General features: G+C 39.9%; 2 protein-coding genes across 4 annotated transcripts; one reads left to right on the forward strand and one right to left on the reverse strand.

The window, feature by feature from the left end:
- Nucleotides 1-3,992: 3,992 nt before the first annotated feature.
- jdp (DnaJ domain-containing protein) lies at nt 3,993-13,729 on the forward strand. 2 transcript variants are annotated; one of them, XM_043211868.2, is made up of 5 exons: nt 3,993-4,085; nt 4,669-4,804; nt 7,714-7,815; nt 11,386-11,541; nt 12,621-13,729. In XM_043211868.2, the coding sequence occupies exons 2-5, from the start codon at nt 4,718-4,720 to the stop codon at nt 12,855-12,857; spliced, it is 582 nt and encodes a 193-aa protein (XP_043067803.1). In that variant the 5' UTR covers nt 3,993-4,085; nt 4,669-4,717; the 3' UTR covers nt 12,858-13,729. The 2 variants fall into 2 exon arrangements, with proteins under 2 accessions (XP_043067803.1, XP_017101181.2); XM_017245692.3 differs by having other exon boundaries at nt 11,386-11,502.
- Nucleotides 13,730-14,018: 289 nt separating this feature from the next.
- On the reverse strand, nt 14,019-17,664 carry LOC108128216 (prolyl 4-hydroxylase subunit alpha-2). 2 transcript variants are annotated; one of them, XM_070280968.1, is made up of 10 exons: nt 17,572-17,664; nt 16,231-16,483; nt 16,022-16,173; nt 15,806-15,962; nt 15,430-15,757; nt 14,903-15,379; nt 14,780-14,842; nt 14,646-14,721; nt 14,492-14,581; nt 14,019-14,433 (listed from the first exon to the last, which is right to left on the reverse strand). In XM_070280968.1, the coding sequence occupies exons 1-10, from the start codon at nt 17,645-17,647 to the stop codon at nt 14,291-14,293; spliced, it is 1,815 nt and encodes a 604-aa protein (XP_070137069.1). In that variant the 5' UTR covers nt 17,648-17,664; the 3' UTR covers nt 14,019-14,290. The 2 variants fall into 2 exon arrangements, with proteins under 2 accessions (XP_070137069.1, XP_017101177.2); XM_017245688.3 differs by having other exon boundaries at nt 16,231-16,589; nt 17,572-17,650.
- Between the last annotated feature and the right edge of the window lie 1,635 nt (nt 17,665-19,299).

Below are 19,299 nucleotides of genomic sequence, written 5' to 3' on the forward strand. Positions count from 1 at the left end.
AGCCGAGGGGCAACCGAGGAGTACGGGTTAATGAATAGAGCCACGAAATAGAGCAAGTACTTCTTTCATTTTCCCCTAGCCCGGCCAATGTGTGTTTGCATGTGGATAACCACACTGATGACAGACAAGCCACAGCACTGAAAGTCACAGGATAACATGAGCTAGTACTCAGAGCAGATGTTCGTACTTTTAATAAAAATAGGAAAGGGTAGACTTATAGATTCAGTTTAGAAAGTATTTTTTATTAGGGGAATTTTAAAACATTGTAGGAACAAAAAATGTTTATTTAAATAAAAAAATTGAAAGTATGTCCTTTTAATGAAAAAGTACTGTCCTATGTCGAGTGCTATATATTTGGCGCCATCTGTGCTTGTGCGAATATGAATTTCTCAGGACAGCTGGTCGTGATCCTTTTGGCGTCGAGAAATCAGCGTTCAAATATGATTAATAAGTAATTTCTTTGTCAACAACTGACTCGGATGGCCTGGGATGACGACAGCGATAACGAATACAGTATAGCCCACACATATAATATAATATATAACGACAACGACTACGAGTGGAACTGAAGGGAACGACGCCATGGAAATCTTTAATAAAATACATGTATAAATAAATTATAGGGCGAGCCGAGGCAAGGAAAACAAAGTGGGGCGAGATGAACTGCGCTGAATGGATGTGAACGGGTAATAAAACAAAGCGACGACAGCGGAGATACAAAGATGTGGCTAAAAAGGACGGTGCAGGGCGCAGGGACGGTGGCTTATATGCAAGCAGAGCGTGACCGCACTTCCTTTTGGCCCGGCCGGAGCCTGCACCCACACACTCCCCGCCCACGGCTCGGCTCCTTGGCCTTGGCTGCTCCCTGTTTATTTCACAGTTGTAAATTGCACAAAGTAAATGAAGTACTTTTTATTATAAGCCAACAAGCTAAAGTTGCCTATTCAGTACACAAAGAAAAAGCTAAAAAATGTACATTTCAAAAGTCTTAAAAATTGAATAGCAATTTTAATTAATTAATCACATAATTATACATTTATTAAGCCATTAAAATGTAGACAAAGCCAAGTCTTATTATATTGAAAATTTAAAAACCAATTTATTCAAAGAATAAAGACCTCTCGATTTTCATTATTCAGTCACAGCATCGATCAATAAACAATGAACTTGTTTTATATTCTTCATTTTTCCGTGTACCCCTGCCATCCGCCTTCGGCCTCTTCTATTCGAGACTTTCCTTTGAATGCGCTGTCGTTTGCCAAGTGTCGTTGACTCTCACTGACCTAGAGGGAATATAAAACCAGGGGCTGGCTGGTGGGGGGTTGGAGTCGGGGAAAACGCATGGCAAGATTCATGTGTAGAACACAAAGATAATTCTCGGAAATGAAGAAAAGTTTCGTTTCTGCCTCGGTGTTCCCCGACATGCAAAAGCGGAAGGCCCAAAAACGATTTCTGTCAACTTCTGGAGAATTTTCATTCCCTGCCGTCCATTAATTGAGTTGGTGGGAAATGGGGTTTAGTGAAAATGTGAAGACGGAAAATCTACTGGCAATCGACCATTGAAAAGTTCAGATGGCGTGCACAAACCCACACAAACACACACACTTGCTCAGTCAACTTGTTTGACTTGCGATTTTCCGTTTAAGTCAAGCGAAATGCAGTTAGCAGCAGAAGCAGGAAAATGAAGAAAAAGCAAACACACACACACCCATACACCAACTCAGATGAGTGGAAATGCAATTCTGGGGAAACTAAAACGGAAACTGCAAGCAGGAGGGATTTTCCGTGGCATAGTTTTAGGTGGAAGTTGGCAAGACCATTGGAATGTCTCTAATCTGAGCGCCAGAATGAGTGCTGGTATGAATAAATCTGCACTGGCCAAGAATCTCGGATCGGCATTGTTTACCCTTCACCCATAGAATCCCGGAATGAGCATATTTCCAGCAATTCTTCGGCCCCTGCCAATGTTTGCCCTCGGAAGTATGCTGCGGAAAATGTACGTTTATCAGAATCCAAGTGGGGCCCAGCACTTACCACAGTTGTACACTAAGAAAAATGGATATTTTTATCAAACTGTCTCTTAAAATTAAATATTTTTTATAAATTTCAGTTCTTAAGTGTCTTTGAAGGTAAAACATAACAAATGTTTATTTTTTTTAATAAAAACTTGAAACATTTTCTTAATGTGAGCAAAGCTTAAAGGTCGCTCAGTAGACTGCAATTGCTCTGGCTATCACAAGCTGCAGGCTCCGAGTTAAAAGAATGGGTTTGCACTGGGATTGTTTCTAAGCATTCTGTGAGTTCTGGCCCACGCATTCGCATTCGCAGTTGTATCTGTATCAGTGTCCGCACCAGTAGTTGTATCTGTATCTGCAGCTTCGCTGCGGGCTGCGGGCAGTGAGCAGGCGAAGCAGAAATGGAAATAAATAGTTGCTTTGCTCTTTTGTCTAATTAAAACGTTTCATTTCGTTCCAGCTCCATTTGTTGACGTCACACGCACAATGCACGTGTGTGTGTTCTTTACCCTTTAAAAGTGGCTACCAGGGGCTATTTTGTCATTAAAATGGAGGTGACTTTTGCATGAAAAATAATTAAAAGTTACAAGGAATTCTGCTCGAGAGGATACGAAAGATGTATTTATTCCGACAAAGTTGTGTTATTAAGAGGACCCTATTTTTTTCTTTTAAAATAAACATTTAAATAAAAATGATTGCAATTGTGCCAAACATTACTGAGTTCTTCGCGAAATGTCTTACAGGATACAGCATAGTCGTTAAATTGGATTTCCTTCGCCGGAATTCCTTGTTTTCCCTTCTTCCCTATGTGTGCGTGACAGACAAACGCACGGGCGCACTTTTCCAACTTTTTCCCCGGGCCCCGCCCCTTGCTAGATTCCCCATCGTTAGCTGGTCAAACGGTTTCGTCTTCATTTGGTTTTTGGTTCTGTTTTTCCTGCCAGACATACATATGCTGGGTCCTGCTTTGCCATTAAGATGATTTATGAACGGAAATCATTTTTCGGCCAGTGCGGCTTTTCAGACTTCTGCTGTTGGTCTTTGGAACGGTTTTTGGTACATTGGTCTAGGCCTCCATTTTGAGAGACCACTTCGGCCCAAAGTATGCAACAGTTTTCAATTTCGTTTCCGTTTCCTGCAAACTTTCCCGTTACACTCGGCTGACTCCTTTTATTTGAAAACCAATGCGACTCTGTTTCAGTTCGTTTCGATTTGACTTCATTTTCGGGAGGGAAAAGTTTTCGAGAGCAGCTGGCCGCAGATTGATGAGTTTTCTTTTTTCGGGTGGAGAATTAATTTCCCTTTAACGAATTTTGCAAACTTTTGTAGCTCCAGGAAGATAAACTAATTCTCTTCGGCTGTGGGAGCAACAAGTGGTAGGCGGGAGCCATATTTATGGCTGAAATCATTTTTATGGCTAAAAGCTCAAATGAAAGTCAAAAGCTTCAGAATGCTTTTAGTCATTTTTTTAGTTGTGTCGACAACCACCAGCTTTATTTTAAAAATTAAAAATTAAAAGCAAATGTACATTTTCATGAAATACGTTTTATTTTTTTGTTTATAAATAGAAACAAAACAATTAATATGTTTAACTTTTAAAATGAAGAGTTATTGTATAAAATTGAATTGATTAATTCAATTACAATAAGAAAAATTCTTCGGGGGATCCCCCATGGCATGTGACTTCATCTGAGTCATATCCACTAAAGCAGAAGAACCCCCAAGTGGGTTTTCCAAATCAACAGGTTCTTGGCCACGTCCAAATAAGCCTTCTTTTGAAGAACTGGCCTCTTTGAAGCTCAAATAAGTTATTTTATTAGAAAAATCTAATTAAAAATGAAAAAATGTTTGACGACATTTTTCTTCTTTTTAGTTAAAAGTTTTCTTTCGTGTGTGTTGAAAAACGTCAAAAAATGGAATTTCGGTTCGAAATTTCTCAGCACTGGAGTTCGAATCGAACTTCGCTCTCACGCAACTCGAACTACAGCAACTTTTAAAAGTATCTTGAAAGTTATTTTCAAACACGCGCTCAAAGAAATAGCATCGAAAGCAAGTTCGCGGGTTGAACAGGTTCGTTGTGTTTCGCTGCCATCCATATATATATAAAAAGAGTGGGAGTTGGAAAAACAGAGAGAAACTGAGAGACTGTTCTGGTGCAACCTAGCTTAGAAATATTATCACTTTGAGCGGTCAGAAGTAAATAAAAAAAAGTCGCAGTGTCTAAGTGCGGTTTAAAACAACAAGTGAAAGTGTAAGACGCACAATAACAAAGCAAACTACCGAAACCAAAAACCAAAACAAAACCAGATCTTTCAGCTGATTTCTCAGCGATTTCGTTTGTTTTGTGCATTTGTGATTAACTTATTTTTAGCTGCTAATTGTTGCGAAGTCGAAGGTCATTCGATCCCCTTCAATAGCCTTGATTTGGGCTCTGCTTGGCTTACATTTTAATTTCTTATAAAATTTTGAATTTTAAAGAGAGATTTGTTCATTATTTAAAAAATATAAAAAAATATAAAAAATATATAATTAACTCTTTGAAAAATGCCATATTTTTTGACTAGAACTCAATTTCTTTATCTCTATTTCTGAAATGATCTCTTTTAATCTATGTTGTAATTTGTGATTATTAATTTGTGATATTTTCAAATAGAAAAACAAATTAAATCCCGAATAATCCCATATAACTGAAAATTGACGCAATGAGCGCCGTGGATGCCATAATCAATTACAAGCGCAGTCCCAACGAGGACTTTTACGCCTTGCTCCATTGCGATGAGAACTCATCGGTAAGTAACTTTCTCTGCGAATACCTCTTTTTAACCCAGGGCTGCCAAGGTTGCTAATTTCATTCAACTTTTCTTCGAATTTAATTGGATCATAATGGAATTGGGGCTTTTAAAATTTTCCCCAATCGAATTAGGCTTACGAAAGGGAAGAGTTTTGAGTTGAGGTGCGCCAAAAGTTACCACAAAAAAATTTAAAGTAATAAATAATTTAGGTTCACCTTCGTGAGACTCAAACGAAACCTAATAGGAATTTTTGCGCTGAGGGAAAAACCACAAACTTTTTAGCAAGTTGGTTTCAACATAAAAACCAATGAATCATCAACGATTTCTTGAAAATATTTCCGCACTAATTCCATTAACCATGTTTCTTCGTAATTAATTTTATTGGCCATTCTTTGCGTGACAAAAATGTATTTAGTTTTTCTCAGTGTGTCTTTGAGGCGAGATGTTTGCTTTGAAAATTAGTTTCAATTACTCAGTCAGCCATCGTAGATTGGCAGAATTGGCGTTGATCCGCTGCATCTGGGCTGCAGTTCGAGCAGTGACTACAATCTGCCAGCTTTTCCATTATCCATCGAGTCCCAAGTCCAACTGTCGTTGAGCGTCCCCTAAGCCTGTCAATTATTGGGTATTGGGTATTTCAAAAAATTAACACTTTCGGATTGGCAGACAATCTGGGCAGCTTAATGGCATTTACCCATCAGCGTCGTCTGACTCCAATTTCTGAGTTCTCCACATTCATCTTGGTTCAGATGTCTGTCGAATTTTCGGTTCAGTTACTCCCTTGGCAGGTGGGAAAATCTTTCCGTAATCAAATTTATTGGCCCGGAAAATGTACCAAGCCACTCAAAGGCACGCACAAATTTGGTTGGCTGTCGATTGCATCGGTCTTTGAGCTGAATAGGGAACCTATTGAATTATGCAAGAGCCCCAGGGCAAAGGACCAAGTTATCCCGGAGGTTTTGGACCGCCTTTCGATCAGAATCGATTTTGTTCTGACGTGTAAACAAAATCAAATATTTGCAGGAAATTCAAACAGAATTGGTAATCGGGGGCTGGCTAAGCATTATGGCCTGGCCTTTATCACGTATCTTGGCTTCTGACCCTCTGGGCTTGTTTGCATCACGTCTCGCACCGAACTATCTCTATTGCCGGGCAATTATCTCAACTTGCAATCAGAACATCCACTAGAGAACGCCAGCTAGTCCGTTCCATTCCATTCTCATGCAGATTAGTTGGCAATTGTTCTCGCAATGCGAATTTGCATACCCAAGCCAAACAATCCAATCTGAGGAATCTAACTACTGCTGCTGGACAAACTTCAAATGTTTTTGGGGCTAATTTGCAGAGAGATCTCTAACCGTTTTAATTGGGTGCAATCTGTGGGGTGACTTAATCAAGTGGAAATTGGAATTGGTTGGCTGCATATGTGACTGTGGTGCGAATCTATTGGCCTGCCTTAATTGGGGCCATTCTGTTGTGCACTGCCAGTGGGTGTGATGAATAATAATAATTGAAGGGGAAAACTCTCGGAAAACCAAACGCCCAGGAGCACAAACAGGAGCACAAAAACATACGCGTGCTCGTGTATACGAAAAAAGCAGACTCCATTTGTCTAATTATAGAAATCTGTGGCTGTTTACGTTTGTCAGGTGGGTGAATTAGTAGTTTCTACCTTCCCCAACCAGGTCTTCTCATTAGCCGTGGGTGCTTTGAGCGCCGTACATCCTGACGTATGAGTAATATTAATTGCGTTGAAATTAATTATACGCACCGTTGCAGCGCGGTTGACACCGCACTTGGGGCAAGTGAGGCGAGAGCTCAAAGCAATGTATGCAAGTAATGTGTTTGTGCTTATGGTCGAGTAGAATGCGATTCAGAAGTGACCACGGGCAGATGACATCGATTCCCTGGACATCAGCTCCCGAGAGTTTTCAAAAAAACATACTTAGAAATACAAAGAAAAAGTTTTCTCTTTCAGCCGAAAACTTTCTTTAGTATGTATCCATATAAGATGACTTCAAAATATAGTATTTTATCTCAGTGCATGGTGACCTAAATAGGTTTGCTCTCTGGCAGCTGCTTTTTGACGTTTCCCCTGTTAGTGCCGAACAATAGACTTGAAAACGAATCAAATAAAAAGGGAACCCATGCTGGTCACAGCCACCCCTCTCCTCTCCTATCTGGCTTTTTGCGAGTCCCTTGGTCCTTTGTGTATCGCTCGATGGTGCGCGAAAAGCCATTTCCATTTACAAGACAATAAACAGCCGGCTTTATATAGTGGCAGCATCACCATAGACGTCGCAATCGTCAGAAGGAGGCTCGGATCGCGGCTGATGGCTGTCAACTTGTTGCTTTTGGCCAAAAGGCACTTGGGCTTAATTAATTTTAATTGTTTGGCAAGTGTCAAGCCTTTCGTCAGAGTCAAGGACGAGTGAATTAATTTGGCAACAGTATTTGAAACCCCCAAAGTTTTTACATTTTGCCCCGCGCTAGTTTTCCCAAAGTGCGACAGCTTTTCTATTACTTTAAGTGGTTCTCAGCTGCGCACGAACGTTTTTCCCCAGTCAAGTTTTAATGTTTTCTTATTGTTATTTTGAGTTGTGGGCAGATGGCGGTTTCACCTTTTTGATGTCTCAATCTTGGGGGGGATTCGTGTGCAACTGACAGACGGCTTTACCTGTGTTGCGGTCTCCTCGGAGTCGCCGCTCCTCCCGTGTCGGTGAAATCTGCATGCCGCAGGAGACTTGTGTGTGTATTTGTGGGCCATTAGGTAATATGTTTACCCGGATGGGCATTTTAAAAATGTATGCCAACAAATACTTACCAAATTGAAGGCAAAGAGAATTCATCATCGCATTCACTTAATTTGCTCCACTAATTGGTTCGAATCCCCAATTTCATTACAGCCGGAGCAGATCCAGGCCGAGTACAAGGTTTTGGCCCTCCAATATCATCCGGACAAGAACAGCGGCGACAAGGAGGCGGAGGCCAAGTTCCAACAGCTAAAGGTAAGTAATGCGAAGCTCGAAAAAAGATCCAAAGGGACGCCACCCTGAAATAACGAAGAGGCAAGCGTTTCAGCATTTTACATTTTACATATTTAATGAAGTTTCCCGATGGGAGCGGGAGCAGGAGCAGAATCGCAAGGTGGTTTGGGGTAGATTGTAAATTTGACAGCCTTTGGGGCAATATGTTGAGGAGAAAGTTGCCGGAGCGAGCTCAAAATTAAAAGATGTTTAAACCTGATACTTATGTAGCTTAAGGTGAGGGCTGCTTAAGAACATTGAACGTCGGATGCCGCAGGCAGGATATTTCTTTGAAATGCGAGACCTACATATGCATATTTTATTCTTGTTTATTATGCTTATTATATCCTTATATCCAATAAGAGATTTTAGGTTTATGTGGAAAATTAATGGTGATATACTTCTCAGAGCATTGTTTGGCAAAAATGGTATAATAATTGGTGTGGCTAAAATTTGGCAAACTTTCTGTCTGAGTCTGAGTTTTCAGGACACGACTTTAAAAAGCGCCAAGAACTATTTCATCATAGTTTAAAACTTTTCGTACTCCATCCCGATAACTCGCCGAGTCAGTAAAGGTCCTTGGGGGTCTCCCCGTGGATAGTTTCCTTAATTAGCTGAGGGTCCGCTCAACCGAACACATCTATTCAGATTCGTGTCGTCAGTTGGGGAAAGTTTTAAGCTGCATTAAACAATGGCTACCCTCTGCACGCACACAGATCCCTATTTATGTACTTGTGTAACACCCACACACATGCACTTAACCCACTTACGCGCACACACACTATTCAGTGGCTCAAAAAACACATACGCACCCTGGCCTCAAATTGAATTTCCAAGCGACAAAAGAAAAACAAGGCAGCCCCGATGAGATAAAATAAATTACTCATACATAATGTACGTATATATTTTGAAAACATTTATTGATTTTTCGTGTTAAAGTATGAAGTGTTTCGGCCATTGAGAAAAATAGAGGGTGAAAAAAGGCGTGGTAGAGCCTGACAACTCATTAATGTGGGACGTCAAAGGACAGATTTTTGCGGTGGTCCCACTAAAGTTAATGGAAATATATGAAAAAAGTTTTCGGTTCTACTTTGATCAAGTTTTAAAGGTTCGTTTAACTTTTGGAAGCTTCTTGAGTAATAAATTGTTTCCTTTCCTTCCTTCCACATAAATTCCCACTAACCAAGCTAAATTCCAACTAAAAACTATATAGAATTGCCGGAAACTCCAACAACAGGTGTCTGTGTAATTCCCAGAAGTTTATAAAAGGGTTAAGCCCATCAATTTAGCTCATTGAAATTCCCTCCAGTTCGGATTTATGGCAAATATATATTCTTCCCCCATATTTGGAACCTTAAAGACAGTAAAATAACAAAAATCGAAATCGAAGACAGGCACACGGGCTTTGTAGTTGAATATGCATGAGCATCCTGGTCACAGGACCGTGGCAATTCCCCCTCCCAGTCGTAATCATACTTATGGTTCTCCGAAAACTCGGGACCTTGCTGTCCGGCGGAGGAGAGTGCCGTACAATTTACGGCTCGTAAAATTGCACGTGCATGTGTGTTCCGAGCTCGTAAATATGTCGGAATAAGCTGGAGCACGAACAGGAGCACGCGGATGCTACCTTTATGGGCAGCCATAAAACAAAACCGGAGTGAGCCCATGAAGCGTTTAAAATGAAATGTCGAGATTTTTCAAAGGCCAAGCATAGCTGAAAATTCCAAGAGAAATTCCGCAGCATCCGTTTCACCCCGTGGAATATGCAAATGAGACGGGTCCTGCCATCGGAGACTTCATCATGGGCATTCACTAACAACTTACAACACAATTTGCAGATGTCAAGTGGCCCAAATATCTCCCCCGGGCCGTTAGGGTTATATGTAGTATAATAGTAAAAGGATAAACAATCCGACAAGGATAAACGAGCGGCAGTCTGGAATTAAGAATTGCGATTTGATTCTTGTCAGGTGCAGATGAACCACATCCGAACTGTTAATTGCGACTCGGCAGGAGGTTGAAAATATTTCGAGCAAGCAACCAAATGATTTCCTTAATTGAACACAAATAACCTGCTGGGCATACTAGCCCGGTTATCCTGGCAGTTAGACAGTTTCCCCAATTCGTCAGTCACTCATCCTGCCAGTCATCCTGCCTGGCTGAGCTGGCTGGGGATGTGAGTCGTGTTTGCTGACCCACATAATCAGTGGGTAGTGAAATAATTGATTATCATGTAAACAGGGCCCGAAAAGCAGCCGGAACAATAAAACTGCGGCCCAGTGATGAAATCTCAGGGCTTCAATTGTGCTTGTGTGGGAGTGGGTATCTGTCTCACCATGTGGCTATACACTTGGAAAAAGAGCACTCAAGATCTTAAAAATATATGTTCTTCAAGTAGGTCTAGGTTAAATTAGGAAAATCTCTAATAATATTTCAGTATAGAAACCCACAACATTAAACTTCTTGTACCCCTTTGTATTATTTTAATACAGACTAGTGATAATAGTAGCTTGACTACAGTTTATATTTATATGAAAGAATACATAAAATAGCAATAAATATTCATTATTAATTAAGTTTCTATAATTTTTTATCCGAGTGTGCATCCGTGTTGAACTGTGTGTTGAATACCAAACAAGAGTGCTGTTGTGTGTGTGGGTCTGGTCGTAAAAGTAGTCAAGATATATATCAAGCCCCAGCCAAAGCTATCAAAATCACTTGAGCGTGCAAATATGTGAGAGGCCCTCCACAGATGAGTGTGTGTGTCCCCCTGCACACCCATCAGACACACTGTATAGGGTGTTTGCTCCAAAGGCATGCCAATAAGTGTGCTATAGTGGGGCATATGAAATTGATTAACATGCAGGCTAAATCAAGGCAGAGCCGGAAAAAAACTGTGGGCTCTCCCAAACCTGGGCAGCTGTTGATTTTGCACTTGAGCAAATCCCAGTCCTGACTTTCATGGCCACATTGAGGAGGGGTTTAAGGAAGGTTTTCCAGTGTGTGTCAGTGTCTTTCATGTTTATTTTTCAGAAAAAATAGATTAAAGTCTCTTTTGCTCTTCAAATGCATGCCTGTAAAAGCTGGTAAGGAATTCAAAAGAATGACCAATTTTACCTATACTTAAATTTCAAATGGTTTGTCTATTTGCAAACACATGCATTTCATTTGTTTTATTTGTTTGCCAAAGTGATTTGATTTAATGGAGTAAAGTTGCCAATATTGAATGTGGTGATTAGTTTTCAGACTCGAAACGGAAATTCTCTTGTCTACAGACTAGAAATTGCACTAAAGTTCTATAGGTTTTTTTCTGAATCCCCTTTTTGACAATTACAATTATTTCAAATAGAAAGAAAACATTTTAGGGAGCCCTTAATAAGCTTAAGATATTAAATGAAGTTCAATTCATATCATATTATAGTCGCCTATTTTGTGGACTTAAATTCGCATGAGGTCTTTTCAGATAAAAATGAATAAAGTGAAAAATTCTCAGAAATTCAGACTATTCTATGCGAGTACTTTTCCATAAAAATTCTTCAAAATTTTTTACAGGAGGCCAAGGAAACCCTCTGCGACCCTGAGAAGAGGGCCATTTATGACAAATGGCGCAACAGCGGCATCTCGATGAGCTACAAACAGTGGCTGGGCATGAAGGAGCATGTCGGTCAGGTGAGAAGATACACGATTGCCGAGAAAGTGGATAAAGAGGTATGCGTATGGGCCAGGAACTCAGCGAACCAGAGAAGTAGTCGCCCCGTCTCCTCCACTCACTGTCTATCCCTCACTCGCCCACACGTTTCTATTGTCCGGCACAAAGGAATTATAATTTTTTCGTCCTTTCAGCACTGACCAAGCACTTGGCCTTATTGCGGCTTAGTTTTTTTCCCCCTTGGTTGTTTACCTTGTTTTTCTTTTGGGACCACAGCTAATGAAATTTGTAAGCCAAGCCGGCGTCATTTTTGTTGTAGCTCAATTAACGCGATTATTCATTCACTTCAGCCGCCCAGGATCCACCCAAAATCTAGGTCCCCCTCCAAGGACTCTATGGTAATTTCCGCCTTTGGGCCAAGCGGAAATTGTCGCCCATCCATCTGTGGTGGCCATTGTCCTGTTGTCTGTTGGGTTTCAATGCGGGATTATGAGCCCCGAAAATCCACATTTGCATTTTCAATTAAAACTGCGATACCTTGGACGAGTCTTTTAAATTAAAATTTGGCAAAAATAAGTTTTTGACATTTTAATTTATTTATGAGGGACTAAAATATTTCAGGCTTACGTTATTATCAATATATTTTTGAAAGTGTTTTTCTTTTAAATAATATTAAATGACTTCTCTCGTAAAAAGTGAAGTACCTTTTTTTAATGGGACACAATACAGTAGAAAAATGTATTCTTTTCAAAATGGTTGTGGAAACTAATCATAATTTTTTCTTAAATATTTTGTCTTAAAATTTTGTTTTACACAAACCCAAAATATTTTTTTATTCTTCCACCACATTCATTAAAATTGTAGCCTAGATCAAATTGCTCCTATTTCTCTGTATCTTTTAAAATTTGAATATACTATGTATATAAGCCCGCTCCTGAGTGCCCGAAAACTCCACCGAATGTTTACCTCTCTTGAATGTGCCTCTTCATCCAACTCTATGTGTGTATCGGTGTGCTTGCATGTGCCAAGGGGGGTTAATGCAGATGCAAAAGCGCCAGCTGCCTTGGCCTTCGTTCACAACCGTGGAATTCAATCTAATTAAAGTCCATTATTCCTCTCCCACAACCTCCAATCAAAGTCCATGCACTGGGTGACTCCCAAGACCAAGGATCGCATGTTGCCAGAGACCGGTGGAACTGCCGGACCCGGATCCGGCGCAGGATGCAGCAGCGGCGGCCTGACCGCAGCCTCGCCCAATCCCGCCCACCGGCGGGCTTCGGAGGGCGGGGCAGCGCTGTACTACGGCGGACGCAAGGCGGAGTGGGGCACCGAGAACACCGACGTGGCCAACAAGTTCCGCAACTACGAGATCTAAGGAGCTGACCGAAGGATGTTTTGCGGCGAGAGGAGTTTCAATTAAAGACAAGCAGGCATCCAGAAGCAAGCATCAAGTCAAATAAACTAAATAGAGAAATGCAAATTGGTTAGAAATCGGAGAATACTCATCCATAAAAGATATGCAATTTTATCAAAATATTCAGACGGGAAACCCACTTATTATCGATGTGAACTTAAGCGTTGCGAAATACAGAGCACTATGTATACTCATATATAATTGTTTATAGGTGTACAAAAAAGTATATATTAAAAAATGGTAATTAATTAACTTATATTTATGAAAAAGAAACTGTAATTTCAATAAACTCCCCAAAGAATCAAAGCAAAGGCGGAGCGGCAAGAATTTTAAGTTGAATAATATTAGAAAAATTTTAACGCGTAAATATTAAATATACACTCTATATATTTATGTAATCAGTGTATTTGTATATCGATGTTTCAATGTACCATGAATGTACCCTCAAGACAATCCCTTGGCAGGTGCTCCTATCTGAGCTCCTGGAACAAAACTCAAACTGAAGTTGAAACTAAAGTTAAAACTAGCAAATCACCCACCACACACTATAAGAGCGTAATCCAAGCGAACCAAAAAAAGCATATAATACTTCACATAAAGCGAATTTAAACCTTTGTACACTAAAGACATTTGCATAGTCAAAATAAAAGACCTACACTCGGTGTCCTTTTTAAAAGCCACTTGCGCAAAATGTTGCTCCACAACTGAACTATTTTATCTACCTGAAACAAAAGTCATTTTCGCAAAAAATCACAAAAAAATTTAACAAAATATCAAAGAAAAAATCAAAAAAAAAAAAAAAGAATAAAGAGAAATTTATATAAATGTTTTAATGGATAGAGTGGTGAACTTTTCAACTTATACAGATACAGATAGCAGAGAATTACTACCGTCATTATAAATGTACTTTTGAGCGAAAATAATTACTAAATGTTGTTGCTGGATTTAAATGCATTACAAGAACATATTATTATACATATGAATGTTTGTTTTAAGACATACTATATTGAATTTATTCAAATACACACATATTGCGGATAGAGAAGACCAGACCCAGATCAGATCAGATCAAAATAGATCGATGAAAAGACCAGTAGGAACAGCTGCAAGCCAAAGGCATGACCCCCAGGCCCCCGACCTTTTAGAAGGGTATGGCGCGGCGGGGGGTAACAGCTAGAACTAGCAAGTATGCAATTAATTAGTATTGGTTCTGACTTAGCTGGCACACGTAAGCAGCGAGTGAAAAGATCCGAATAAATAACTTTTTGAAAGGGGATCCCACTCCAGGTGGAGCCTCAGGTATACAATTCTGTGTTATTATTGGGGGCTTTGCAAATATTGGTAAGTATTTTTTATTTACAATAACTTGGCCTAAAGCTTAAGTAGTAAAAAATTTAGGCTATCTGACTAGTGAGTTGCTGGGCTTTTAATTGTCTTTCCATTTCACGGATTTGAGACAATGTAGCCAATGAGTCGTCCCACAATTCACAAGGCCTGCGATCAGATTGAATGAACTCTCGAATCCATCGGTTTTGAACTATGAAATGATGGAATTTGATTAAAAAGTTGTATTATTTAATAAAGAAAAAACCTACCCCATTTTGAACCGGAAATTATAGGGCAAGCTCCATGCTGAGTTCGGGGATCACCGACACCTGACGCATGTAGGTTGTACCAGAAGGCGGCTTAAAGTTGAAAATAAAGTTCATTACCAAAAATGTTTGTTAAAATATATATGCGGAGAAGTACCTGCATATTTTTTAGGCTTCAATTGCACTCGGATATGAGGAAAAGCAGTTCCTCCGCCCTGAGCCACATCAGAAAGCTTTAAATATAAAATACATAAAAAATTTTCAACTTCCCAAAATTCCACATAAACTTACATAAAACAAAACGGTGGCGATTCGATTACCCATTTCAGGACTGCTTACCAGACCAGAATCAAACTAGAAAGGTACTCAGAAAGGTTAGTACGAAAACAAAAGTAGAGTCCAATTAAAACCTACACTTGATTGGTAGAACCAATCCATGTGCTGGCCATAGTGACCTCCGATTCCGTAATTGGCAAACTGGTGGTCCTCCGCATACCGCATATTGAGGTTGGTCATGTCCGTCACTCGTTGGTCAATAGTGGCCAGAACCTTGTCGTCCAAAACCGATACAAACGTAAACTGGCTGGTACGGACGTTGGAAACTATGGATTCTTTCTCGCTCGTGACTGTGGCTCTTTTCAACTTGTTTGTAGTTAGTTTCCTGATCGTGTCAATTTCGCTTTGATAGATCACATCGTGGTAGAGTATTAGCAGGGGATCCCTGCTTAGTTCCTCCGCCTTGAGGGGAGCTATCCAAAGGAAAGGATGTGTTTCAGACATGTAGCCGCAGCGGAGATCCCTCTCTTCGCGCGGAGTTGGTCGCCAGTGGCCGCTGCAGGTCAGCATGTACCCGTCGAAGTCAGAAACTATGTCTCCTTTTCCAGGGATAGGCTGAAATTTCATTTAATAATTTTAATTGATAAAATTACTGGATTACTTACTGGATGTTCCTCTACAGCTCTAGTCTCGTTTAAAGACTGCTCTCCTCCAATGGATTCCAAAAACCGCTCGTAGTTCTTCGCATAATCTGCACTGGCCGGTTGAATCTTTAGAAGCTCCTGATAGGTTTCATTCAAGCCTCTATAGTCACCAAAAGCTGCCTTAGTCTCTACCAAGAGAGCCAATATTTGAGGCTTTAGTTCCTCCGACTCTTTATCGCTGGCCAAACGATGAAGAGCCTCTAGTGACCAGAAGTGGGCCAGACGAGTATGCTTATCCCTCAAAGCCAACCGAGCAATATCCACACAGTGCTCCGAGTTCAGCTGAGTGCTAAGAACAACATTTAGCAAGAAACCAAAGATAGGTTAATTTCCTCACCTGTAATCAACGCCATCCAGTACGCCCTTGGCTATGTCTTTGGCCTCCAGCCTATAGACGGTCTGCAGTCGAAGTAAACCATCGATGGCGCCTTCCAGTTCACTTTTCTTTGGCATCAGTTTGTGCGCCCTTGCTTTTTGCAGGCGTGCCAGCGATTCTGAAAATGTTTTTAAAATATTTAATGGTGCTACCCTTTTGATTGGCCACTTAACCCACTCTTGCCCGACTGCGTCTCCATGAGGTTCTCCACCAGCTGCCAGTCCACGGTTAGACGCTTGTTGAGCAAATATTTATTTACGGGACTGTCAAAGTACGCCGTACCCCATTCCCGGGCCTCCTCCCTCTCGACCTCGAACTCCCGCAGCCGCCTTTTGGAATTCAGATTCGATTAGTCCTGCTCGATTTGGTGAGAGTCCTTTCCTTACGCTTTCAGGAAATCCAATTTGCTTTGGTTGTCGTCGAGGAATTTCTGCATGTATCCCAGCATTCGCTCTTCATACCCGAAAACCTTCGTCATTTCGTGTACGGAGGAGAAGAACTCACGTCCCAGTGCCGGCGAAATTATGTAACTCATAAGAAGCCATATTAGCGATACTTTCGGGAACATCGTTTTGATTGAGATCTGCTCCGGCAAGAGCTTCGATTCCGACTGATTTCGCCATTTGACCCGGCCTGACACTGACCAAGAAGAGTCAACACAAACCAGTTGTTACACGCTTCGATAGAATACCCTCGGGTTCATTGAGCCGCAACAGGTTTTTACTAAGAAAATTTATAGAAATGGCTTGGGAGAGGACAAATTAGATAAGTCGATGACTTAATATGTGAGATTTGTTTATTTATCTCTGCCAAAGATTTTCTGGTAATGCGATGCGATGCGTTTTAAAGAAATATTCTACAATTTAGTACTTTTATGAACAAATAATAAAAACTAAAAACTGGGAAACATCCCTCCTTGAATTTCTACTCAGTATTGTTATTCAGAAATTCAAAAATAAAAATTTTTCTAAAAATAAATTAATATGTGCAACAATTTTCAAGTCAGACAACCGCTGTGGCATGGAGATGCATGCAATTTTAATGCAGATCTATTGCTACAGCCGCACAAATTACCTTTGGAATATACCACTCCAGGACGCTTTGGAACCAAACACAATACCGCCGCTATAACCACCGGATCATCTGTCATTGGAGTACGTTTCGACGAAGGTGTCTTGATGGCAGCAGATACTTTGGTATCTTACGGAAACATGGCTCGCTATCAGAACGTTGACCGAATATTTATGATCAACAAAAATATCCTGCTCGGGGGCTGTGGCGACTTTGCCGACGTACAATCCATCAAACGTGGTATTGAGCAGAAGATAGTGGAGGATCAGTGCAACGGTGACGACATCGAAATGAAACCTAAAGCTTTGGGTCAATGGATGACCAGAGTCCTTTACGAGCGACGAACTAGAATGAACCCTTTGCTAGTAGATGTGGTGTTGGGCGGTTTGGATCAGCAGGGCAAACCCTATCTGGCTAATGTTGATTTACGGGGTCGATCCCATAACGATTTTGTGGTAGCCACGGGGTTTGCCCGGCATCTGACAATTCCGTTTATAAGGGGAGCCAAACCAAAAGACAGAGAATTTACCTTAGAAGAGGCTCACGAAATGATAAAACGATCCATGCAGATTTTGTATTACCGCGATACCCGTAATAATTCCCAGTACACAGTGGGCGTTTGTACTACAAAAAAATGCTCTGTGGAAGGTCCTTACCAAGTCGCTGAAAACTGGAGTTTTGCCGCCGGCATAAAAGGATATTAGGGAAAACCCGTTTCGGTCTAACACACATATTCGAAAAAACTTGGAAAATAAATAGTAAATATAATTCAAATGCATTATTTGTTTTAGTCGAGCCGTGAATTGAAACTAATCGTGGAACTAAAATATTCACTCTCTTTCCTCCACTATAAATAGCTTAGTTTAATGTGGCTACATTATATGGACGAGCCTGTAGGAATGGGTAAATCTTTATGGAAACATTTTCGAATAGCCCTAGGACTTTTTATTTTTCAGAAAAATTTTCTTATCGAACCACCTTATGCCTCTGTGGGCATGACACAACAAGGAAAAGCGTGTATTCAATGTTTGCGAGTGACATGGCTCAAGATAGACTACATACTACAAGATATACTTAGATACAAGTAAGATATCCTTTTTTTACCGAAGATATCCGAATGCCAAGGAATGGATCACAACCAAACTTAAGCTCTTGAAACGGAACAGTTCACAGCCAGAGTTACAATTGTTGAGAGGACCTACCACGACAAAGTACTGACACTTTTTAGGGTTAAGCAGAGTGAGTAAAACAGTTTAAATCAACTAAGAAAGAGCATACTTTATTCAAAAAAATAGATCAAGATGCCCTAAAGAATTCTTACGATGCAAAACTTTATGCAGATTATCAGAATTTGGTAAGCAAAATTATGACGCTTTTTGGATACAATCCACAGATAATCCTTAGAAGTCCTTAGGAGTTCAATATAAGCTACATATAAAAATTTAAAAAATAAAATTTACAAGTAAACTTTATAATAAAATTATTTTCTCACTTTTATTTTAATGTTTTAGTAATGGATATATGACGAAGGACAAGAGCTCCGGAAACCATGCCTTATAGAAAATTAAATAAAACCCATCTTTTACAAATACAAAACAACTAACCCTACAAAGAGTGTTGAAGAAACGAAAAAAAGGTTCCTTCTGTTCTCATTTATATTTTTGGATAATGAAAAGATAATACAAGAAATTATTAAAATCCATTGCAGGTGATGAATTTAAAAAAAAAAATTGTTGGATAATAATCGAAGTTTCAATAGGAAAACAAACAACCAAAGTTGAAACAATTAACGATGAGTGGGCCTTAATTCGCGACTACGTCAAATATTACTAATTTTTTTAAGCGCTACGTGACAACGCAAAATTTCATATTGATGCGGAAAATGAAAAGTTTTTTGCATCGAGTGCTGTGAACAGCTTTTTTCTTATTCACCATACGTAGTCGGACTGGGTTCATTTGAAGCATTGCCTTTAAGATGAAACGGTGAGTCAATGTTTAATTGGTATATATCCTTCTTAATATTGTTTGGAGCTGCGAGATGCACTCGACTTTTTACGACTAAACAAAGGCTGCCCCCTAGGGAAAGTCGTAATCAAATCTTGCACATTTTTGTGAAAATGTATGGTAAATCAAAAAATGGTTTTTTCAAGATTACCCGAAAGCAGAGGATTTACTGCACATTACAATTTCCTTAATGGACAAACCAAACTTCAGGAATCTATGAAAACACCTTTAGCTTTATTGGGTGTATACTTCAAATTAATATATTATATATTCTTCAAGAACAAAATAAAAAAATTGGTGTTTCGGTGAACAATTTGAAAAAATTGATTTTTTTTTAGAAAAAAACCGAGGTCTTTAAATTTTTGGAGCATTTGCTAAAA

This window comes from Drosophila bipectinata, chromosome 3R, assembly GCF_030179905.1.
Source record: "Drosophila bipectinata strain 14024-0381.07 chromosome 3R, DbipHiC1v2, whole genome shotgun sequence".
NCBI lineage: Eukaryota > Metazoa > Arthropoda > Insecta > Diptera > Drosophilidae > Drosophila > Drosophila bipectinata.